Source organism: Mesoplodon bidens (genome assembly GCF_964165515.1).
Source record: "Mesoplodon bidens genome assembly, chromosome: 2".
NCBI classification, from domain to species: domain Eukaryota; kingdom Metazoa; phylum Chordata; class Mammalia; order Artiodactyla; family Ziphiidae; genus Mesoplodon; species Mesoplodon bidens.
Genome location: NC_138177.1, coordinates 164,576,303 through 164,600,925, shown reverse-complemented (window position 1 = coordinate 164,600,925; position 24,623 = coordinate 164,576,303). Strand labels below are relative to the sequence as shown.

General features: G+C 42.9%; 1 protein-coding gene across 1 annotated transcript; it reads left to right on the top strand.

Annotated features, from left to right (window-relative positions):
- Nucleotides 1–601: 601 nt before the first annotated feature.
- On the top strand, nt 602–24,623 carry TRNAU1AP (tRNA selenocysteine 1 associated protein 1). Its single transcript, XM_081226040.1, has 9 exons — nt 602–754; nt 1,283–1,380; nt 7,434–7,533; nt 8,138–8,190; nt 10,248–10,379; nt 11,704–11,823; nt 16,514–16,676; nt 16,897–16,930; nt 24,334–24,623. Exons 1-9 carry the CDS (start codon nt 728–730, stop codon nt 24,468–24,470), a joined length of 864 nt encoding a protein of 287 aa, XP_081082166.1. The 5' UTR covers nt 602–727; the 3' UTR covers nt 24,471–24,623.

The window sequence follows — 24,623 nt, the reverse complement described above, 5'->3', positions numbered from 1 at the left end:
AATCATGTTTACTTGAGGGCCTTTTATAGCAGGTCACTGTTCTGGGACAGGTTAGAACTGGCAGTTTGGATTAGTGTAAGGGATGTGGACGCAAGAAAGTGACAAGACTTGGGGATTGATTTGACAGGTTGAGAAGACAGGGTTACCCCAATTTACACTCACTTTAACTCTACCTTCCCCGCACCTCGGGGCTATACACGGGGATGATGAAAGAATCCCATTGCAGCGTCAACAGAAATGTCTTGCAAACTGGGAAATGCGGGGTGAAGGGGTGGCTGGGGCGGGCCAGTCGGTAATTTGCCTGACGTCACACAGTGGGACTGAATCGTCCAGGTTCCCAAAGGGGATCTTTCACTTGTTAAAAAAAAAATGTGCTTATACTTGCAATTTTTTACAACGAGCGTAAAATTACTTCTGTAATTTTATATGTACGTGTGTGTTTAAATAAAATCAAAAAGAAACCCGAGAAAGCCCATCACCCGCGCCACCCACCATCCAACGCCAGGCAGTGCCTGCCCCACCCCTTCCCTCAGGCTCCAGTCTTGAGACCCGCCCACAGGGATCCGGCAAAGACCCCGAGCAGTACGTGGGCGCGCGGCCCTGGGCGCCGAGTTGCGGAGCGTGCGCAGAAGGCGTTGGAGGCGCATGCTCCGTGGAGGTTCCGGCCCGGCGGCCCGGCGTCCGCGCTAGCGTCGGTGACCAGCGAAGTCCTGGCGGGCCCTCGGGCATGGCGGCCAGCCTGTGGATGGGCGACGTGAGTGAGGGCGGCCGCCTCGGTCTGCGGAGCAGGAATCTTAGTGTCACGAGGGAGAAAGGGACTGAGGAGGAGGGTCCTCGGATCCCAAAAGGGTGGAAGTGAATGGGGGGAGTTCTCTTAGGTGACTCCGAAGCGGGTCCCAGCATCTAGGTGAAGGGGCTGATTCGGAGGGGGAGGGGCCCTGGGGCCCCGCCTGGGTTCACGCCAGGGAAAGAGGGAGGGTCTTTGGGCGGATAGAATGAGAGGAATCCCAAGGATTGAAGAGCGCCCGTGGTTGTAGGACTGGAGGGATGGGGTTCCTAAATCCAAAGGGGAGACTTCCTCAAAGGAGTAAATTTGAAGGGAAGGAAGGCAAGGGACTGGGAACGCAGGCTTCAGGTCACTCCGCAGACAGAAGCCTCTTCACCCCACCCCACTCCCGCCCGCAGCGTGCAGCCAACCCCGGGCTGAGGGGGAGGGGCTCCGGATGCGGGAATGAGGAGCCTGGATGCCGGCCTGAGCCGCTCTGCTCTTGTGTTTACGCAGCTGGAACCCTACATGGATGAGAACTTCATCTCCAGAGCCTTTGCCACCATGGGGGAGACCGTGATGAGCGTCAAAATTATCCGAAACCGCCTCACTGGGTATGTTCTCTCCTTCCGTCTCAGCCTCAGGTCTCCTCAGTAGATCGCGCTGCAAGTGTCATTCAGGAGAAGGTAAACATCGCAGAGAGTCGGGGCTTCTCACCCCTAATAATGTTATTGTAATGATATAAGCATTGGGGGGCTTGTTAAGAGGACGTATAGCGTATTGCTGACTCGAGCCAGACTGGTTTTGAAAGCTCTTTCTGCTGTGTGACCTTGATCAAGTTATTTAACCTCTCCCTCTTCACCTTGCCTATAAAAATGGAGATAATAAAAGCACCTACCTCATAGAGTTCTGGTGAGGATTAAGTGCCATTAATTCACAGTCAACGTTTAGAACGATGTCTGGCATATGGTATATGCTTGGTAAATATAAACAGATTATGATCTGCTAGGTAATAAGCACTTTAAAATCACAAAAACCTCTGAGCTGAGTACTGTTATTAGAGAAGCTTAGCAACTGTCTTAAAGTTACACTGCTTTTAAATGAGAAGCCAGGACTGTAATTCAGCTCTGTTCTCAAAGCTCGTGAGTGCCCTTAACTCTTATGTGAATAAGACGCTACCTATGTGCTGCTGTTCTAGATTCCCTGGATACATGGTTGAAACTAGCCAGACGTAGTCCCTCCTCTCGTGGAGTTTACTACATGCTAATGGGGGAATGAGGTAATAAATAAGTATACAAAACGAAATGCAGAGAATACTTTCAGATAGAAGTGCTCTATTGCCTCCAGTTTCTTCTTTCTCTCTTAGGAGCTTAAGTTTCCTTAGGGTTCTAGTTAGAAATAACAGGATTCCTTTATCAATTTGACAGTGTTTATTGAGCATCTACTCTGTGCCAAGTACTAAAGCAGCTTGCTAATGTCAAATAGTTGAAAAATACAGGTGAGAGATATGAAGTGTGGCTAGGTCTTTGGCTGTTTGGTGAACAGGTACTTTGTGTATTCAGAACCCCGGTACCCAGGGACGGATTTTCTGACTGGTAGAGCATGCTGGCCTAAATGTTTTTCTTCTTGTTCCTGCGGACAGAAACCCCGATAATCAGCTACTGGCATGAAAATACATTCTGTAATACTTCATTCTTTTTAAAACAGTGATATAGGTTCTCACATTTAATCTTTATTGAGAATTGGAATTATCCTTTCATACCATTGGTTACTAAACTCTAGCTGATTTTTTATGGTGGCATTTACAGACATATTACATGTGCATTCTGTCTCATAGGACAAAGACTTTGAAGTGGCGTATAAGAATACTGTAAAATAAATAAACATAAATTAAAAACCAGGAACTGAGAAAATACGGGAAAAAGATAAGACCCAAGAAAAAATAATATGCAGCAGAGCATAGTGCTTAAGAATATAGTGATTGGGGACTTCCCTGGTGGCGCAGTGGATAAGAATCCGCCTGCCAATGCAGGGGACGTGGGTTGGATCCCTGGTCTGAGAAGATCCCACATGCTGTGGAGCAACTAAGCCTGTGCGCCACAACTACTGAGCCCGCATGCCTAGAACCCGTGTTCGGCAACAAGACAAGCCCCCGCTCAATGCAACTAGAGAAAGCTGGTGTGCAACAACGAAGACCCAACACAGCCAAGAATAAATAAAATTAAAGCTTAAAAAAAAAAGAAAGGATATAGTGATTGGTTGCACAACAATGTGAATGTACTTAATACCACAGAACTGTATACTTAAAAATGATTAAAATGGTACATTTTATGTTTTGTATACTCAACGACAATTTTTAAAATTCAACAAAGAAAAAAAAGAATGCAGCCACGTCTCATCACTGGTGGGACTATAAAATGGTATGACCCCTGGGGACAAGTGTGTGGCAGTTTTCTTTTTTCTTTTTCTTTTTCTTTTTTTTTTTCGGCCATGCTGCACGGCTTGCAGGATCTTAGTTCCCCAACCGGGGATTGAACCCAGGCCCTGGCAGTGAAAACATCGAGTCCTAACCACTGGACCACCAGGGAATTCCCCGGCAGTTTCTTAAATACACCTACCACCATATGGCACAACAAGTCTAGTCCTAGGTATTTTTTATATATATATATATATATATATTTATATATATTTATATATATTTATATATTTTTTATATTTATTTAGCTGTGCTGGGTCTTAGTTACCATGTGTGAGATCTTCATCGTGGCATGCGGGCTCTTTTTTTTTTTTTCTTTCATTTCCCTGACCAGGGATTGAACCTGGGTCCCCTGCATTGGGAGTGGGGAATCTTAACCACTGGCCCACTGGGGAAGTCCCTAGTCCTAGGTATTTACCCAAGAGAAATGAAAACATGCATCTACCAGAAAAAGGACTTGAAAAAGGATGTGCGTAGCACATTGGACAATGGCCCCAAACTGCAGTCCAGGTATCCATGAATAGGTAAATAGATAAATAAATACTGGTATATTCATACAATAAAATACCACTTAGCAATAAAAAGGGACAGACTACTAATATAGTGACAACATGAATGAATCTTAAAAACATTATGCTAAATTAAAGAAGCCTTACTGCATTTACATAAAGTTCTAAAATACACAGAATTAATCTGGTGGAAAGAACTCAGCATCTTGAAGAATTTGTGCATTTCATTGCATGTAAATTTAACCTTAAAAGGAAAAAACTAAACAATCATTGAACTCTAGTTAATAATAAGCATGTTAAAGTAATTGAGAGAAGTATATAAATATCTGCAACTTACTTCAAAATGTATCAGAAAATAAGGATGATAAATGGGTAGGGGCATGGATGGATGGATAGTTATGTGATAAAGTAAGTATAATAAAATGTTAATTGTAGATGGTGGGTATATATATATATGGTGTTTGCTATGCAATTCTCTCAATTTTTATATTTGGAATTCTTCAAAATAAAATGTTCTGGAAAGAATGTAGTCAGACTATCCTGAATTCAAATCCAGCCTTTGGCACATACCAGCTGTGTGGTTTAAGGCATATTGTATAATCCTAAATCTCAGTCTCCACTTCTAAATAGGAGCAATGGTTTCATTCCCTCATAGAGTTATGTGAGGATTAGATGAGATGGTGCATGTGAAGTGGCTGGCACAGTGCTTGGACCGTAGTGAGTGCTCAGTAATGCTCAATTCTTACTGGTGGTGGTCTTTATATCTGTGAGCCTTAAGATTCTAGCACACACAAGACAGAAGGCACAGAGTTGGCCCACCATTCTTCTAAGCGTCAACATTTATGGAGCTCATAGACTGTGTTCTCAGATCCTTGGGCTCAGGTACTGCCCTTGCCCATACCTTTTGGCTTGGTGTCCATAAGGTTATTTGAACTGAATATCATAGTTCCAGAAAAGTCTGGTTTATTTCACTGGTGATAGCTTTAAGGAGGCAGTTGAGGAAAATTAACTGTTTTCAGTATAAATCTCTTAGGAGGAAGGGATGTCAGAGGATCTAGCCACATCGCCTACTTATGTCTCTTAGTGATGCTTTAAAAAATAGAACACCAGGAATCTCACAGACATCCCCCAATTAGATAAGGTCCATAGATTTACTTTGTCCAAATAGATTTTAAGTTTCTAAATAGGAACCATGTTCTTCAACTCTGTATCAGCCTGGCCGGTGGTAGGTGATCCAAAAAACCTTTTAAATTATGAAAAATTTAAAACAAATGTAGAAAGAAGAGTATAGTGAACTCTCATACAGCCACCCCCTAATTTCTTTTTTTTTTTTCTGTAAATTTATTTATTTACTTTATTTTTGGCTGCCTTGGGTCTTCCTTACTGCCGTGGGCTTTCTCTAGTTGCGGCGAGCGGGGGCTACTCTTCGTTGTGGTGAGCGGGCTTCTCATTGCGGTGGCTTCTCTTGTTGCAGAGCACAGGCTGTAGGCGCGCGGGCTTCAGTAGCTGTGGCATGTGGGCTCCATAGTTGTGGTTCATGGGCTCTAGAGCTCAGGCTCAGTAGTTGTGGTGCATGGGCTTACTCGCTCCGTGGCATGTGGGATCTTCCCGGACCAGGGCTCGAACCCATGTCCCCTGCACTGGCAGGCGTATTCTTAACCACTGTGCAGGGAAGTCCCTCAACACCTAATTTCAAAAATTGTTAATACGTTGCCATATTTTTCTTATCTACCTGTCTATAAAGATAGATTTAGATAGGTAGATATTTTTTTTTGCTGAACCATATGAAAGTAAATTACAGGCATTATGACATTTCACTGCTAAATATTTGAATATACATTGCCAATAACTGGGCATTCTGTTACATACCAATAATGCTCATATCACACTAACAAAATTAATGATTCCCTAATACCACATAATGGCCAGTCTACATTTAAATTTTTATGATTGTCCCCAGAATACCTTTTATAGCTTTTTTTTGTTTTTTAATGAATTAGGATCCAGTCAGAGATCAGATCCTGTATTGCATTTAGTTCTTTTGTCTCTTTTTTTTTTTTTACATCTTTATTGGAGTATAATTGCTGAACAATGGTGTGTTAGTTTCTGCTTTATAACAAAGTGAATCAGTTATACATATACATATGTTCCCATATTCCCTCCCTCTTGCGTCTCCCTCCCACCCTCCCTATCCCACCCCTCCAGGCGGTCACAAAGCACCGAGCTGATCTCCCTGTGCTATGAGGCTGCTTCCCACTAGCTATCTACCTTACGTTTGGTAGTGTATATATGTCCATGCCTCTCTTTCGCTTTGTCACAGCTTACCCTTCCCCCTCCCCATATCCTCAAGTCCATTCTCTAGTAGGTCTGTGTCTTTATTCCTGTCTTACCCCTAGGTTCTTCATGACATTTCTTTTCTTCTTAAATTCCATATATATGTGTTAGCATACGGTATTTATCTTTCTCTTTCTGACTTACTTCACTCTGTATGACAGACTCTGGATCTATCCACCTCATTACAAATAGCTCAATTTCGTTTCTTTTTATGGCTGAGTAATATTCCATTGTATATATGTGCCACATCTTCTTTATCCATTCATCTGATGATGGACACTTAGGTTGTTTCCATCTCCGGGCTATTGTAAATAGGGCTGCAATGAACATTTTGGTACATGACTCTTTTTGAATTATGGTTTTCTCAGGGTATATGCCCAGTAGTGGGATTGCTGGGTCATATGGTAGTTCTATTTGTAGTTTTTTAAGGAACCTCCATACTGTTCTCCATAGTGGCTATACCAATTCACATTCCCACCAGCAGTGCAAGAGGGTTCCCTTTTTTCCACACCCTCTCCAGCATTTATTGTTTCTAGATTTTTTAAATGATGGCCATTCTGACTGGTGTGAGATGATATCTCATTGTAGTTTTGATTTGCATTTCTCTAATGATTAAAGATGTTGAGCATTCTTTCATGTGCTTGTTGGCAATCTGTATATCTTCTGTGGAGAAATGTCTATTTAGGTCTTCTGCCCATTTTTGGATTGGGTTGTTTGTTTTTTTGTTATTGAGCTTCACGAGCTGTTTATATATTTTGGAGATTAATTCCTTGGTCAGTTGCTTCATTTGCAAATATTTTCTCCGATTCTGAGGGTTGTCTTTTGGCCTTGTTTATGATTTCCTTTGCTGTGCAAAAGCTTTTAAGTTTCATTAGGTCCCATGTGTTTATTTTTGTCTTTATTTCCATTTCTCTAGGAGGTGGGTCAAAAAGGATCTTGCTGTGATTTATGTCATAGAGTGTTCTGCATGTGTTTTCCTCTAAGAGTTTGATAGTTTCTGGCCTTACATCTTTTGTCTCTTTTTAATGTAGAAAAGCCCACTTCATTCTTTTCTCAGAACATTGACTTTTTAAAGACGTAAGATTGCCTTACATAAGGTTCTACATTCTTGATTCTGGTCTTGCATTCTGGATTTGTTTGTTTCCTTGTGGCGGTGTTTTACTTGTTCTGTTCCTAATATTTCCTATAAACTGGACATTAGATCTAAAGGTTTGATTGGATTGCATAGTAAACATTAATAGTATGGGCTCTGATTGGAAAAGGATTTTTTCCTCCCTTCAGGCCCAGACTGAGTCTCTCATCTGGGTATCACATCTTTAACCATTCCCTTTTTCTGTTTTCTTTCCAGGATCCCAGCTGGCTACTGCTTTGTAGAATTCGCAGATTTGGCCACAGCTGAGAAGTGTTTGCATAAAATCAACGGGAAACCCCTTCCAGGAGCCACACCTGTAAGGACACTGAGATAATGAAGATGTCACCATTTTTATTGTTACTGATAACTCATTTATTGAATCCCAACTGTATATTTTATTTAATCCTGTAACAACCCTAAACAGTAGGCATTGTTATCTTTGACAGACCAGGAAACTGAATCACAGGGAAATGGAATAACTTGCCCAAGGCAACACAGGTAGTAAGTAGCAGAGCCAGGATGCAAACTGAAGATTGGTTGCCTCTAAAATCTTTTCCCTTTCCACTCTGCACCGCTGCCTCCATAACGGAAGACTTGAAACTCTAGACCTCTTGCTTGAGAAAGTAGAACAGGCTGGCAGCAGTGAGGACACGTTTCAAGAGAGTTACATTCTGCTCTTCCCACAGTTACTTAGCTTACAGCTGCACCACGCTGGCACACCTGGGCTCATAGAACCATGGAGCTGGCAGTGCCCTTAGCGGTCATCCATGCAACCCCCTCCTTTTATACAGGAGAAAAAGCTGAGGCTTAGAGAGGGGGAGATATTTTGGCCAAGGTAATTAATTTCAGTTTTTTTCAAATATTGTTTGACTCTTGAAACACCTTTCTCTGTTTTAGTTTGTTTGTTTTTATATTTCCAGGCAAAACGTTTTAAACTGAACTATGCCACTTATGGGAAACAGCCAGATAACAGGTAAGTACAGAGTAGCCACAAGGTAGCTTCAACTCCCAGGAAATGTCTAGATAGAGACAAGATGTGTCACTGTGCTGGTCACTCCCAAAGAGGAGGATGGGGGGCCGAGTTTGGCCCCGCTTTGCCTCCCTCCTAAGGTCGACCCCCTCCCATCCCTGTTGGTGGACTCTTCCAGTTTGCTTCCTGTCAAGGCCCATGTCTTCTCTATATTTGGTCCCTCCCCTAGTCCCATGACTGCCCACAGTATTGACATTTTATTCAGTAAGAATCGACCTGTTGTAGCAACATAAATTGATTGAGCATTCCAAATTGCTGTCTGAAAGCTTTAAACCAATGTATCAAAAGCTTTAGATAGAGTTGTACCCTTTGAACCTGTAATTCTGCTTTTCAGAGTTTATTCATTGATGTGTGTAAAGGTTAGCCTTGAAAGTATTCATTGATATCATATGATATCACAGTGGAATCTAAAAAAAGGATGCAAATGAACTTATTTACAAAACAGAAGTAGAGCCATAGACTTAGAAAACTAACTTATGGTTCCTAGGGGATAGGGGGAGGGAGGGATAAATTGGGAGATTGGGATTGACATATACACACTACTATTTATAAATAGATAACTAATAAAAACCTACTGTATAGCACAGGGAACTCTACTCAATACTCTGTAATGGCCTATATAGGGAAAGAATCTAAAAAAAGACTGGATATATGTATATGTATAACTGATTCACTTTGCTGTACACCAGAAACTAGCACAACATTGTAAATCAACTATACTCCATTAAAAATTTTAAAAGAAAGTATTCACTGAAATGTTACATATAATGGGCAAAATTGGGGGAAAACCCAAGTAATCTAATAATAGGGAAGGGGTTTAAATTACAATATGTTCATTATTTGGAATGCTGTGTATCTATTAATGTGTCATAGCAGAATACTCATATGTTAAGATGTTGGTGAGATGCTAAAAGTGAAAAAAATGCTAGAAACAAAACGAGTCGTATCCAATATTTGTAAATTCAAAAGAAGAAGCCAAAGAAAAAAGACAAAAGTATATATCAAAGTGTTCTTAGTGATTACCTTTGAGTGGTTGGGTTATTGGTAATTTTAGTTTTCTTTTCCCTTTTGTGTATTCTGACTTTAACTTGAAATAAAATAATAATGAGTTTGCTTTTTTTTTTCTTAAAGTATTGTTCTAGAACAGGGGTTGGCAAACTGTGGCCTAATTTTGTTATCACCTGCAAGCTAAAGATGGTTTTTACTTTTTTTTTTTTGGCTGTGCCGTGTGCCTTGTGGGATCCTAGTTCCCCAACCAGGGATTGAACCTGGGCCCTCGGCAGTGAGAGTGTGGAGTCCTAACCACTGGACTGCCAGGGAACTCCCTTTACATATTTACTTATGTATGTATCTATGCATGCATGCCATGCCACGCCACGTGGCATGCGGGATCTTAGTTCCCTGACCAGGAATCGAACCCATGCCCCTCTGTGGTGGAAGCGTGGAGTCTTAAGCACTGGACCGCCAGGGAATTCCCCCTTTACATTTTTAAAGGATTGTGAAAACAGACAAAGAAAGAGCAATAGAGACCAGAGGTGTCCCCAAAGAACCTAAAGTATTTACTATATGGCCTTCATAGAAAAAGTTTGCTGACCCCTGTCCTAAAAGTTGAGGGATTTCATGTTAGCACATCTTTAGGAGAGAAGGTTCAGTTCTCATTTTCCCTCTGCCTTTCACCATTTGAATTGAAAATATGCGGTGAATACAGAAGCTCTAGTTTTATCTTTTGAGCACCTCTGACATGTGCCCCCTTCTGCACTCATGTAATGCTTGAAGCCAGATAGGCGTTATACAGTGGGTGAGCGAGTTGGGGCGGGGGACTCCTTCCGTAACTCTTCTGCCAGGACTGCCAAATGAAACAGATTAGGAGCTGGTCAAGGACCCATCAGATGTGTTGTTGCCTAAGGCGGCCCAGAAAAGATTTACCTAGAATGGGCCAAAAGAGCTCATCAGAACAAAAGTTTTGGTCTTTGTCTCTGAATTTTGTTCTCTCTTCTCAGCCCCGAGTACTCCCTCTTTGTGGGGGACCTGACCCCAGATGTGGATGATGGCATGCTGTATGAATTCTTCGTCAAAGTCTACCCCTCCTGTCGGGGAGGCAAGGTGGTTTTGGACCAGACAGGAGTGTCTAAGTAAGGCCTTCGTTTTATTGATGCCTACCCTGTTGGTTGTACCATTTATCTCATAGATGGAGGTGTGTTGACGAGGCCATGTTGCATTGAGGTTAAGAGCACAGGCTCTGGAGCTAAACTGCCTGGTGTGAATCCCAGCCTCAGTACTGCCCAGGGATTATGCAGCAGACAAGTTACTGAACCTCTGACCTTGTTTTCTCATCTGTGAAACGGAACTGATTAATAGTTTCTGCATCTCTCATGGGGTGGTTTAAGGATTGAATGATGTAATATAAATGAATCAATAGGAAATGCTTTATAGGTGTTTCTTCTTTTATTATTGTTACTTTAAAAGTGGAAAGACCTCAGGAAAGGTTTATATGTATATATATTCTTTTTCATATTCTTTTCCATTATGGTTTATTACAAGATATTTATATAGTTTCCTGTGCTGTACAGTAGGACCTTGTTTATCTATTTTATATATAGTAGTTTGTATCTGCTAATCTCAAGCTCCCAATTTATCCCTCCCCCACCCCCTTTCACCTTTGGTAACCATACGTTTGTTTTCTATGTTTGTGAGTCTGTTTCTGTTTTGTAAATAAGCTCATCTTTATCATATTTTAGATTCCACATATAAGTGAGATCATACGATATTTGTCAGGAAAAGTTCTTTCTTGATCTGAGTACTAGTTATGAGCTTGGGCTTTGAATTTGAATCCTGCTTCTACTATGACTTTGGGCAAGCTATTAAACCTCTCTGAACTTTGGTTCTGTCTTCAGTAGGATGTGGATACTCCCTTCATCAAGTTGTTGGACAGTTTAATGAGATAATCCTGGGAAAATGCTCAGCACAAAGCCTGGGAAATAATAAATGGTCATTAAATGTTAGTTATCATTCATTTACCCCCCAAGTGGAATATGAGTTCAGGAGAGCAGGAACCTCGTCTGCTTGTGACTGCTGAGTCCCAGTGCCTCGTGTAATACCGAGCATACTCGGTAAATATTTGCTGAATGACCTTCTATGACTGTTACTACTGCTGCTACTACCATAATGATAATAATAATACTTTCAAGTAGATTGGGAGGTAAGCTACTATTTGGGAAGAAGCCCTATCAGGACAGTATGCAAGAGACTGATGAACTGCCAAGTGGGACTTCTGCAGATCTTGGCATCCTCCAGTGCTTGAATCTCACGTGGCTCTGTGGCACCCCTCTGCTCATGGGGCTCTCAGCCTTGCCCATGTGGTTTGATGGACTCTCTCCCTTCTCAGCCCCTTTTCCATTCTTAGACTTTACCTCCATCACATTTGTGATCCAAATAGTGTGTGTTTTTCTTCTGCAGGGGCTATGGTTTTGTGAAATTCACAGATGAGCTGGAACAGAAGCGAGCCCTGACAGAGTGCCAGGGAGCAGTTGGACTGGGGTCTAAACCAGTGCGTCTGAGTGTGGCAATCCCTAAAGCGTGAGTCCCGCGCTGGCGTGGGGGCCAGGGAGGGCTTCTGGACTGACCCCCACCCACACACGCCTCGTCTGTTGTTGATAATCAGGGCCTCCACGTGCTGAATGGGAGGCTGCCAGGAGGTTCAGTTCAGGCCACAAATGATGAGTGCCTGATATTTGCCAGGCTGGGTGCTAGAGATGAGCTAGCATAACCCTGCCCCTCCAGAAGCTCATAGCTGGGGAGAGAGCTATGACTGGGGGAGGCAGATGCATTCAGACGTCGCTGGTAGCGATGCTGGAAGAGCAGTTTGGGTCTGCAAACTTAATGTCCCTGCTCTTTGCTCAGTAGTGCTGCTGTTAAAAATTTATCCATACAGTTAATAAGAATTGAGCAGAAAGAAGAAAGTTACACTTTTTAGCCAATTTTAACCTTTTTTATATCAATGAAACCTACAGACCTCTTATGAGTGTCCCTTGCTATGGGAGTGGCTAAGAATTCATGATATAGGGAATTCCCACAAGCTGCGTGGTGCGGCCAAAAAAATTAATGATACAAACACAATAGAATATGTACATCACTATTGTACCTGTCACTCTGTGCAGAAAACCCTTCTTTCCTTACAACTCCAAGCAGGTTTTTTACTCAGATCTAAGACAGTTTTTCTCTGCATATAATCTTCCATCCTTTGGCTCAAGCAGTGGTTCTGAGCTAGGGGTCATTGGAACACCTGAAGACAAATTTGGTTATCACAACTGGGGGAGAGGTGCTGCTGGCATCTAATGAGTACAGGCCAGGGATGCTACTAAACATTCTACAGTGCACAGGATAGCCCTTGTGACAAAGAACAGTCTGCCCCCGCCATCCAAATGTCAGTTTTGCCAAGGCTGAGAAACTCCGTGTTAAAAGTAGAAAAGTGGCTGCACTCTTGGGGCAGAACTTCCAAATGACCATGTTTTTTAAAGCAGCAAAAGATTTGGAGGCTCTTTGCGGTTTAACAATGTTTAATACATGGAAGATCAGCTTGAGCGATTCCCCTCCTCCAAATATTATTTGTTTTGAGCCATATTTTTTAAATTATTTATTTATTTATTTATTTATTGACTGCATCAGGTCTTAGTTGTGGTGCACAGGATCTCTAGTTGTGGCATGCAGGCTCAGTAGTTGTGGCGTGTGAGCTCTGTATTTTTGGCGCACAGGCTCAGTAGTTGCAGTGTGTGGGCTTAGTTGCTCTGCGGCATGTGGGATGCTAGTGCCCCAACCAGGGATCGAACTGGCCTCCCCTGCATTGCAAGACCAGTTCTTAACCAGTGGACCACCAGGGAAGTCCCTGAGCTCTATTGTGTATATAAAAACATTAGAGCTTCCCTGGTGGCGCAGTGGTTGAGAATCCGCCTGCTGATGCAGGGAACACGGGTGCGTGCCCCGGTCTGGGAAGATCCCACATGCCACGGAGCAGCTAGGCCCGTGAGCCATGGCCGCTGAGCCTGCGCGTCCGGAGCCTGTGTTCTGCAACGGGAGAGGCCACAACAGTGAGAGGCCCGTGTACCGCCCAAAAAAAATAAATAAATAAAAAATAAAAAATAAAGAAGGAAAGAAAATATTTAAAAGAAAGAAATGTTCTCATTACTCTAAAATGACTGCTTATAATTTCTGGGTTCCTTTCCAGGCTTCTCCATAAGCTTCTGTGATGTATAAATACAGATGTAGATGTAAAAACACACACACTACATATATTTGGGTCAATTTACATGTGGTAGATTCATTTTAAAAAAATATTTTATTTATTTATTTATTCATTCATTCATTCATTTGGCATCGAATCTTAGTTGCAGCGCATGGGCTCTTCATTGCGGCATGCGGGCTTCACTCTAGTTGTGGCCCACGGGCTCCCGAGCATGCGGGCTCAGTAGTTGCAGCACACAGACTCTAGAGCGCGAGGGCTTAGTTGCCTTGTGGCATGTGGGATCTTAGTTCCCTGACCAGGGATCAAACCCACGTTCCCTGCATTGGATGGTGGATTCTTAACCACTGGACCACCAGGGAAGTCCCTCTTTATTCATTTTTAAATTACAATAACAGTGCTCACTCTTTTTCTTCCCCAGTTTACTCACTATACACACTTTGCCATTGAGTTGCACAGTCATTGTCATTGTAATATTTTTAATAGCTGCAAGATATTGGGTTTTTTGTTGTTGTTGTTGTTGTTTTTGTGTGGTATGCGGGCCTCTCACTGCCGTGGCCTTCCCCATTGCGGAGCACAGGCTCCGGACGCGCAGGCCCAGCGGCCATGGCTCACGGGCCCAGCCGCTCCGCGGCACGTGGGATCCTCCCGGACCAGGGCACGAACCCGCATCCCCCACATCGGCAGGCGGACTCTCAACCACTGCGCCACCAGGGAAGCCCCAAGATATTGTTTTGATTGTATATGCTGTCTAGCAGTTCCTCTGATGTTTACTATTTTGGTTGTTTCTGCTGTGTCACCATTTATTCAGTCAACCATAACGAGTCCCTACAACTGCAGCCCCACCCTAGACTTTGAAGTTGTAGCTATAAACAAGAGAAACAAAATCCCTTCTGCAGGGAGGTTATGTTCTATTACATCTGTTTCTTCACTGAACATTGTCAGTATTTGATGCCTGCCTATGGGGAGGGGCCCTCAAGCGCTGGGAATTGAAGGTGATAAGAGTTCCCTTCGACAGTTAGCCTGTAAGAGCTGAGTGTGGAGAAACAGAAGAGAAGTGTGCAGACCCAGGCCAGAGAGACTGTACCTCCAGTGACCTGAACATGTCAGGAGGGAGGTGGACTCCTTGGACACATGGCTGGGGTGGGGGGTAGCATGGAGGCAAACGTTAGCAGTTTCCAGCCTGGCAATGGGCAGGGATAGGGAATCTGTGCCGTCGAACTTCATCAAGCCACCCCATCAGGAGGTGATGCTAAGGAAATCAGATATGGTCTGTCTAACTGCTCTGGCTGAGTCCTGCTCACCAAGCAGACATTAAACTCACAAGGAACTTGGGAAGAGCTCATCACACGTGGTTTTTTAAGTTTTTGAAAGCAGTGGATCCTTTGCAGGTTTGACATTCTGTCTTTGGTTAGCAGTGGCTGGGATAGCCATGGAATCAGAGAAGAAAGCTTTCTGCTGACCCTGGGCCTCAGCCCTGATTGGTGAATGCATGAAGTGGGGGACGGGCAAGGGGTCTTGAGTCTGTCAGGGCAGGAGCTGTATGTAGGGGTGTGAGCCTTGGAGTTAAATTTGGCTTCATTCCTCTGTGTAGTCTTGGGTAAATCACTTAACTTTTCAGAGGCTCAGTGTTCTCATCTGTAAAATGGGAATAATAAATAATAGCTCTATCACAGAGCTTTGCAGGACTTAAAATAGGAAACTGTGTATGAAAAATAATGGGCACAGGGGCTTCCCTGGTGGTCCAATGGTAAAGAATCCCCCTTACAATGCAGGGGACACAGGTTCGATCCCTGGTCAGGGAAGTAAGATCCCACATGCCACGGGGCAACTAAGCGCGCGCCACAACTACTGAGCTCACGTGCAGCAACTAGAGCCCGTGTGCACCAAACTACAGAGTCCATGCGCTGTGGAACCCACGCACCACAACTGCAGAGCCCACGTGCCCTGGAGCCTGTGCGCCACAACTAGAGAAGAGAAAACCCACACACCACAACTAGAGTGAAGCCCACGCACCACACCAAAGCCCGCACGCTGCAATGGAAGATCCTGCATGCCTCAACGAAGATCCCGCGTGCCGCAACTAAGACCCAACGCAGCCAAAAATAAATTAATAAATATTAAAAAAAAAAATAGGGGCTTCCCTGGTGGCGCAGTGGTTGAGAGTCCGCCTGCCGATGCAGGGGACACGGGTTCGTGACCCTATCCCGGAAGATCCCACATGCCGCGGAGCGGCTGGGCCCGCGAGCCATGGCCGCGGAGCCTGTGTGTCCGGAGCCTGTGCTCCGCAACGGGAGAGGCCACAGCAGTGAGAGGCCCGCGTACAGCAAAAAAAAAAAAAAAAAAAAAAAAAAAAAATAATGGGCACAAATCTCAAGTACCTACTCCATAAATGGTAGCTTTGACTACAGTTCCAGGCTACTAAAACACTTCTCTTATGTTTTTGCGGGGAAAAGGTGATAAGATATTTTGTAATTTAAAATGCTTCTTGGATCATTATAAATCCAGATCCTCCAGGCCATGTTCACCTGAGCCTTTGTGGCTGGCAGAAAACCAGCCTTCCAAGATCTTGAGAAGGGGAAAAGTCAGTACTAACAAGGTTTGACAAGAGAGACAAACCTAACCATTGAAAACTCCCATCTTTTTTTTTCGTTTTTGGCCGTGCTGCATAGCCCACGGGATCCCAGTTCCTCGACCAGGGATTGAACCCAGGCCCTTGGCAGTGAAAGTGTGCAGTCGCAACCACTCGACCACCAGGGAATTCCCGAAAGTTCCTATCTTTAAAGCTGGGTTCTGGGACCAGACTGCCTGTGTTTGAATCTATTATTTGCTGTGTGACTTCGGACAAATGATGTAACCTCTCTGTACCTCAGTTTTCTCATCTGTAAAATAGGAATAATGGTATAGTTACTGCATAGCACCATTGTGGGGATTAAATGAGTTAATCTGCGTAAAACACTCAGAACAGTCCCTGGTCACATAGTGTTATGGAAATGTTTGCTTATTTGTTTATTTCTTTCTTCATTTAAGGAGCCGTGTGAAGCCAGTGGAATATAGTCAAATGTACAGTTACAGCTACAACCAATATTACCAGCAGTACCAGAACTACTATGCCCAGTGGGGCTATGACCAGAACACAGGCAGCTACAGCTACAGTTATCCCCAGTATGGCTATACCCAGAGCACCATGCAGGTAACCGTGATTTGGCCGGTCTGGCCCTCTTGGGTTACATCATCCTGTAGAGACCTGGGTGATTCTCCAGGATAGGATGGGTAAGGACGGGAGCTTGGGCTTCAGAAAAAAACAGAAGGAAAGATGAAGCAGTTTAGTTCCTCTTATTAAAAATAAACCATCCTAGTCATGGGCCAGGATTTCACCATGCTTCTCACCCACCTCTCTGGTCTCTTGGCAGACATATGAAGAAGTCGGAGATGATGCATTGGAAGGTAAGAAAGGAGTCCCTTCACTCAGTGCATAAGATGTGAGTGTCACCCAAGGGGGTAGTGCAGATCTCAAAGCACCCTGGGGAGCAACTGACAGGGGAGGGAGCCCTGACAGGATATAGGTCTGTAGCAAAGACACCATTGCCTTATATTTGTTTCACAGTTTGTAAAATTCATTTTTTTCATTTCATGTTTTAATTTTTTCCCATATATCTTTAAATTACTTGTTTTTCTCACTTTCAAGTAATAGTTATTGAAAGTTTGAAAAATACAGTAAAGAACTATGAAGAAACTGAAAATCACCCCCAATTTTGCTACATAGTAATAGCCATTATTACTTTTTTTAATTAAAAGTTTATTATGATTTTTACTGAATTTAACAGAAGAAAAAGAAAGGAAAACCAGAGGAATTGCTAACCTTCAGACAAATGTTTTTTTCAAATGAGATATTCATACTTCTTAAAGGAGTCTAAGGTTTAAAAAATTATAAAAAACAAGATTTTTTTTCAACATGTTTCTGAACAGATGTTAGGTTTAAGGTTTAAAGAAGTAAAATAACAGTTGTCATAAAATCAGACATTGATTTCTAAGTAAATAAAACTTTATGTAAGATAGATTTTAAACTTTGAGTCTCTTTCTAAGTCTGTTTTAAGAATTCTTTAAGAGAAGGTCAGGGGCTTCCCTGGTGGCGCAATGGTTAAGAATCCGCCTGCCAATGCAGGGGACACGGGTTCGAGCCCTAGTCCAGGAAGATCCCACATGCCACGGAGTAACTAAGCCCGTGTGCCACAACTACTGAGCCTGCGCTCTAGAGCCCGCGAGCCACAACTGGAGCCCGTGCGCCACAACTACTGAGCCTGCGCTCTAGAGCCCGTGAGCCACAACTACTGAAGCCTGCGCGCCACAACTACAGAAGCCTGTGTGCCTAGAGCCCATGCTCTGCAGCAAGAGAAGCCACTGCAGTGAGAAGCCCACGCACTGCAAAGAGTAGCCCTCACTCGCCACAGCTAGAGAAGGCCTGCGCACAGCAACAAAGAGCCAACAGCCAAAAATAATAAATGAAATAAATAAATTTATTTTTTAAAAAAAGAAAGAGAAGGTCATAAGGAAAGTGTGATCTGTAAGCAAAATATCCTTTAAAGGAAACACCTGCAGGCAAAAAACAAACTTGTCTACTTCATAGCATTTTTGTTTTCAAATTTAATTTTTATTTTCAAATTGGGAGGTAAGCTTATTTAAATATTAATGGGAAAATTGTCAAGAGGAACAAGAGCGCAATTATGTATTTAGAGGGATTCATACAAATGATTAAACTGTTGATCAGCAGAGGAAACATCTTCTACTGGATAAAGCAAATCTGTTAGTGGGAGGGGCAGCTATTATCATATTAATATCTATTGGGAGAAATGCCATATAATTCATTAAAATGTTTTGTAAAACTATACCTATGGGAATATTGTATATACTTCATAGCATTTTAAAGCACTTTCACTTACGTGCTGTCATCTAATTCTGGCAGCAGTGACCCTAGGGGTGGGCTGGGCAGGACATTGAGCTCCAGTTGGCGGATGGGGAGCTGGCGATCCTCGCTGTCTTCTCAGGGTCACACAGTGAGTTAGAAGCAAGGTTAAACCTGGGGTCCCTGTCTTTCTATCCTCAGTCCCTCACCGTTTCTTGCAGGAAGCATTGCATTGCCTCCTTTTTAAAGAAATTATCCTGATTGTAATAATATTTGTGTATAACTCCTTAGAATTTTTCTATTTCTTTCTCATCCATTAATAGTATAATAATAGCCAACATATTTTGTGCCAGGCACTGCTGCCTGTCAACACTTTGATGAGTAGGTATTGTTATAAACGCCATTCTACAGAAAAGAAAAACTGAAGCTTAGATAGTTAATAATAGCTAACAGGTTGTACTATATGCAGAGCATTGTTCTAAGCACTTTACATGTATTAACTCATTTTACCTTCACTATGGCTTTGAGGTAAGTACCACAATTATCTTGATTTTACAGAAGAGAAAACAGGTAGAGAAGTTAAATTACTTGTTCAAGGTCAGCATAGTTGCAACATAGTAGCAAGAGGTGGACTGTCTTGGAACCCCTGCAGTCTTGCCCCAGACTTCATGCTCTTTACCACAGTTATAATTTCTCCCTTTTTTTTTTTTGGCCACCTCGCATGGCTTGTGGGATCTTACTTCCCCCATCAGGTGTTGAACCCACACCTTTGGCAGTGAAAGCGTGGAGTCCTAACAACTGGACCACCAGGGAATTCCCTAACACCTCCCATTTCAACCCAATAGCCACACAGTGATGGGGCACCGCAGGGATTGTCATCCTTCTTCATCTATCCCTTGGCTCAACAGGCCATCCTCCAGGCCCAGTCTTCAGAGTGAGGAAGGGTGCTTTATTGTACGTGTGTCCATAGAGTTCAACACACCCAAATGCCTGCCCTTGGGGATTCTCTGGTGGTCCAGTGGTTAGGACTTGGGGCTTTCACTTCCATGGCCTGGGTTCTGTCCCTGGTCGGGGAACTAAGATCCCGCAAGCCATGTGGCACGGCCAAAAAAACCCCAAACAAACAAATAAATGAAAAACAACAAGAAAACAAATGCCTGCCCTTGATGGAGCCCTTTGCTAGTCTGTTCCCATATGCTGATACCTCCACTGAGTGGAGTGACTAGAGTTTCCATATGGAGCTGCTGTACGTGCTCAAAGCTTCAACTCATAATTTAGATGAAAATTACAAGAGAAAGAAATACCCCTCTGGTGGCAGGAACGGGCACAGTACTTATGTGAAAAGATTCACCACTGGCTGGTTGATTCAGCACTCACTGGTTAATTCTTGAGAGTAGCTGAGAAAACTGGAAACAGTTTACAAAAGAAGGGACTTCTCTGGTGGCACAGTGGTTAAGAATCCACCTGCCAATGCAGGGGACACGGGTTCGAGCCCTGGTCCGGGAAGATCCCACATGCTGCGGAGCAGCTAAACCCGTGAGCCACAACTACTGAGCCCGCGTGCCTAGAGCACGTGCTCTGCAACAAGAGAAGCCACTGCAATAGGAAGCCCACGCACCGCAACGATGAGTAGTCTGCACTCGCCTCAACTAGAGAAAGTCTGCTCACAGCAATGAAGACCCAATGCAGCCAAAAATCAATAAATATATAAAAAAGGGGAAAAATACAAAAGAAGCACAAATGGCCTATAAACCACAAGAAAAAAGAATTTAAACATACATTATTTGTGTCAGTCAGGGTTCTCCAGAGAAACAGCCAATAGGATATACGTATTTATAATCTGTAAGGTGGGCCAGCAAGCTGGAAACTCAGGCAGAATTTCTGTATTACTGCCTAGAAGTAGAATTCCTTCTTTGGGAAACCTTGAGTTTAAGGCCTTATGGCCTTTAATTGATTGGCTAAGGCCCACCCATGTTATTGAGAGTAATCCTTACTTAAAGTCAGTTGATTTGTTGATGTTAATCACATCTACAAAATATCTTCATCTAGACTGGTGTTTCACCAAACTGGGCACCAGTAACCTAACCAAGTTGACACATAAAATGTAACCATCACACTGCTAATACTAGTAACCAAATACAAATTAAAATATACTGTGTTTCTGTAAAGAATACAATGTTCATGCCCATTTTACCTGAAAGATTTTATCCCAAAATGATATCAGTACAGATAAATATCTAATAACAGGGGATTTGTTAAACAAATACAGTAAGGTTTTTGTTTGTTTTAATAAATTTATTTATTTATTTTTGGCTGCGTTGGGTCTTAGTTGCTGCGTGCGGGCTTTCTCTGGTTGCAGAGAGGGGGCCACTCTTCATTGCGGTGCGCGGGCTTCTGTTGCAGTGGCTTCTCGTTGTGGAGCACGGGCTCTAGGTGTGCGGGCTTCAGTAGTTGTGGCACATGGCCTTAGTTGCTCCGCGGCATGTGGGATCTTCCTGGACCAGGGCTCGAACCCGTGTCCCCTGCATTGGCAGGCGGATTCTTAACCACTGCGCCAACAGGGAAGTCCGGTAAGGTTTTTCTTAAGATTTTTTGTTTGTTTTATTAAATCATGTCTTTCTCTAAGAATATTGACATAGGAAAATGTTCTCAATGAAAAAAGTCCTGAAATAGGATATACAGGAAGATCCCAGTTAGGGTTTTTTGTTTTTTATTTTGGGGGATATAATTCACATAACATAAAATTCACCCTTTTAAAGTGTACAATTCAGTAGTTTTTAGAATAGTCACAAAGTCTTGCAGCCATTACCACTAGTTCCAGAAGAAACCCTGTGAAACCCCTAGCAGTCACTCCAATATCCTGTCCCTGGCAACCACTTATCTACTTTGGATTTACCAATCCTGGACATTTTAAATAAATAGAATCATGTATGATGTGCGGTCCTTTGTGAATGGCTTCTTTCACTTCTTTCACTTAGTGTTTTCAAGATTCATCTATGTTGTAGCATGTCATTCATTTCTTTTTATGGTTGAATAATATTCCATTGTATGGATATCCATTTTGTTGATGGACATTTGGATTGTTTCTACTTTTGGTATTATGAATAATGCTGCTATGGACATGCGTGTATAAGTTTTTGTGTGGATACAGAAAAGTCTTCAGTACTCTTGGGTATATACCTAGGAGTGCATTGCTGGATCATGTAGTAAACTCTTTTTAACCATTTGAGAAATGGCCGAACTTTTCCAAAAGGGCTTGGAGCATTTCCATTCCCAGTAGCACATGAGGATTCCAGTTTCTCCACATCCTCACCAACAGTCATTATTTTTCATTTTAGCCATCTTAGTGGCTTTGAAGTGGTATCTCATTGTGGTTAGATTTGCACTTCTCTGACGGCTAATGATGTTGAGCATACTTTCGTATGTTTATTGGCCATGTGTATATCTTTTTTTGAGAAATGTCTATTCAAGTCTTTTGCCCATTTTTAAATTGGGTTGTCTTTTTGTTGAGTTGTAAAAATGCTTTCTATTTTATTCTAGTAGCTTTTATCTTTGAAGATTGTTTAGGCTATTTTGGGTGCCTTGCATTTCCATACAAATTTTATGATCAGCTTGTCAATTTCTGCAAAAAAAACTGTGATTTTGATACGGATTGCATTGACTCTATAGATCACTTTGGGGAGTATTGCCATCTTAACAATACAGATCTTCCTCGACTTAAGTTAACATTAAGTCAAAAATGCATTTAATACACCTAACCTACCAAACGTCATAGTTCAGGCTAGCTTAAACAGGCTCAGAACACTTAACATTAACCTGCAGTTGGGCAAAATCATCTAACACAAACCCTATTTTATGATAAACTGTTGATTTTCTCAATTTATTGAATACTGTAATCCTAGTGAAAAACAACAGTTTCAGTGTATTACTTGTTCACCCTCGTGATCATGTGACTGCTGCTGCCCAGCGTCACAAGAATATTGTACTACATATCGCTAGCCCGGGAAAAGATCAAAATTCAGTTTCTACTGAACATGTGTCACTTTTTTACCATCGTAAAGTTGAAAAATCGTGAGTTAAACCATCATTAAGTCGAGGACCATCTGTATTTGTCTTCCAGTCAAAGTAAGTGGGATTTCTTTATTAAGGTCTTTAATTTCTCCAGTTAATTTTAAAATGTTTTAATGAACGGGTGTGTACATTTTATTTTAATTAATTTACTTATGGCATGCGGAACTTCCCCAACCAGGGATCGAACCCATGCCGCCTGCTTTGGAAGCACGGAGTCTTAACCACCAGGGAAGGCCTGGATGTGTGCATTTTAAACCAACAATAATGAAAGGAAAATATAAAATGTTATCAGTCATAGTAACTGAGGATTCTTTTAAACTTTTTCAATTGTGAAATATAAGTACATGGAAAAGTAGATAAAACATGTATAGTTTGATATGTAATGATGAAATGCCCATGAAACCTTCATTCAGGTCAAGTGGAAACATTGCCAACATTCCCACAGTCACAACCCCCAACCCTGCTAAGGAAAACTTTACTGTATTGGGTTTTGTAGGGACAAAACTTCTTCTCTTTATAGTTTTATCACATAGATATGCATCCCTAAACGGCAGGGTTTGGTTTTGCCTGTTTTTGAACTTGAATGCCATTGTACTCTATGTACTGTCTTGGTTCTTTCATTCAATACTCAGCATTTTATTTGTGAGACTCATCCAAGTTGGATGCAGCTGAGGTTCATTTTCAGTGCTAGGTAATATTCCCTCCTAAGAATAGTTTACTTGTTAGGGGTTTTAAAAAAAGAGAAAACTGTTATGTATTTTGTCATGATTTCTGGTGAACAAATACCACTATTGCAATCAAGAAAGACAAGTTTAGGGCTTCCCTGGTGGCGCAGTGGTTGCGAGTCCGCCTGCCAATGCAGGGGACACGGGTTTGTGCCCCAGTCCGGGAAGATCCCACATGCCGCGGAGCGGCTAGGCCCGTGAGCCATGGCTGCTGAGCCTGCGCGTCTGGGCCCTGCACATCTGGAACCTGTGCTCCGCAACGGGAGAGGCCACAACAGTGAGAGGCCCGTGTACCGCAAAAAAAAAAAAAAAAAAGTTTAAAAATATAGGGCTCGGGGGCTTCTCTGGTGGCACAGTGGTTGAGAATCTGCCTGCCGACGCAGGGGACGCGGGTTCGTGCCCTGGTCCGGGAAGATCCCACATGCTCCAGCCCGTGAGCCACGGCCGCTAAGCCTGTGCGTCCGGAGCCTGTGCTCCGCAACGGGAGAGGCCACAACAGTGAGAGGCCCGCCTACCGCAAAAAAAAAAAAACCCAAAAAACAAACAAACAAACAAAAAAAAATATAGGGCTCGGTGTTTCAGCTCCTGTATTTGACCATAGCTCTTTCATTAGACATTCATTGTTCTTGATTATTTTGTTGATCAGATTTTCCAAACCCAAATTGAAAAACAGGACCACACCAGAAAATCCGGTGCATGTGACAGCTAGAGAGATGTGTAGTGTTTAATAAATGTGGAGTAACAGCCGCCATTATTTGAGTTCTAATTACGTGTGTTACATTCTGAGTACAGGTGACCCTTGATCAGCTCACAGTTAGGGGCGACTACCAACCTCACAGTCAAAAATCCACATGTAACCTATAGTCAGCCCTCCCTATCCTCTGTTACTCCACATCTTCAGATTCAACCAACTGTGGATGGTGTAGTGCTGTAGCATTTACTCTTGAAAAGATCCGCATACAAGTGGACGCACGTGGTTCACACTCGTGCTGTTCAAGTGTGAACTGTGCATTACCCTGTTTTCATCCTCACAGAAAGCCTGCAAGGCAGTGCTGTCAGCCTACACGAGGAAGGAGGGTACTGAGTCTCTTGTGGCTGCTGAGTGCTTCCCCCCTCTGCACCCCCTGAACCCATCCTTGCTTCTCTTCCAGACCCCATGCCACAGCTGGATGTGACTGAGGCCAACAAGGAGTTCATGGAGCAGAGCGAGGAGCTGTATGATGCGCTGATGGACTGTCACTGGCAGCCCCTGGACACAGTGTCGTCAGAGATCCCTGCCGTGATGTAGCCAGGACAAGGCACAAGCCAGAGTGGACTTTGTGAGGGAGCTCAAGAGACTCCTTTTTTAAAAAGATTACTTCAAGAACTTTTACCTTTTTTGAAATGTTTCATAAGATTTTAGTAATCAACTGTTTTCTGAAATTATGAATATTTCCTGGGA

What these genes read in the sequence shown, in the direction of transcription:
- TRNAU1AP (XM_081226040.1), top strand. Translation starts at nt 728, where the DNA reads ATGGCGGCCAGCCTGTGGATGGGCGAC. An exon ending in AGTGTGGCAATCCCTAAAGC is followed by an intron (nt 11,824 to 16,513) that starts GTGAGTCCCGCG and finishes TCTTCATTTAAG; the next exon opens with GAGCCGTGTGAAGCCAGTGG. An exon ending in CGGAGATGATGCATTGGAAG is followed by an intron (nt 16,931 to 24,333) that starts GTAAGAAAGGAG and finishes CTTCTCTTCCAG; the next exon opens with ACCCCATGCCACAGCTGGAT.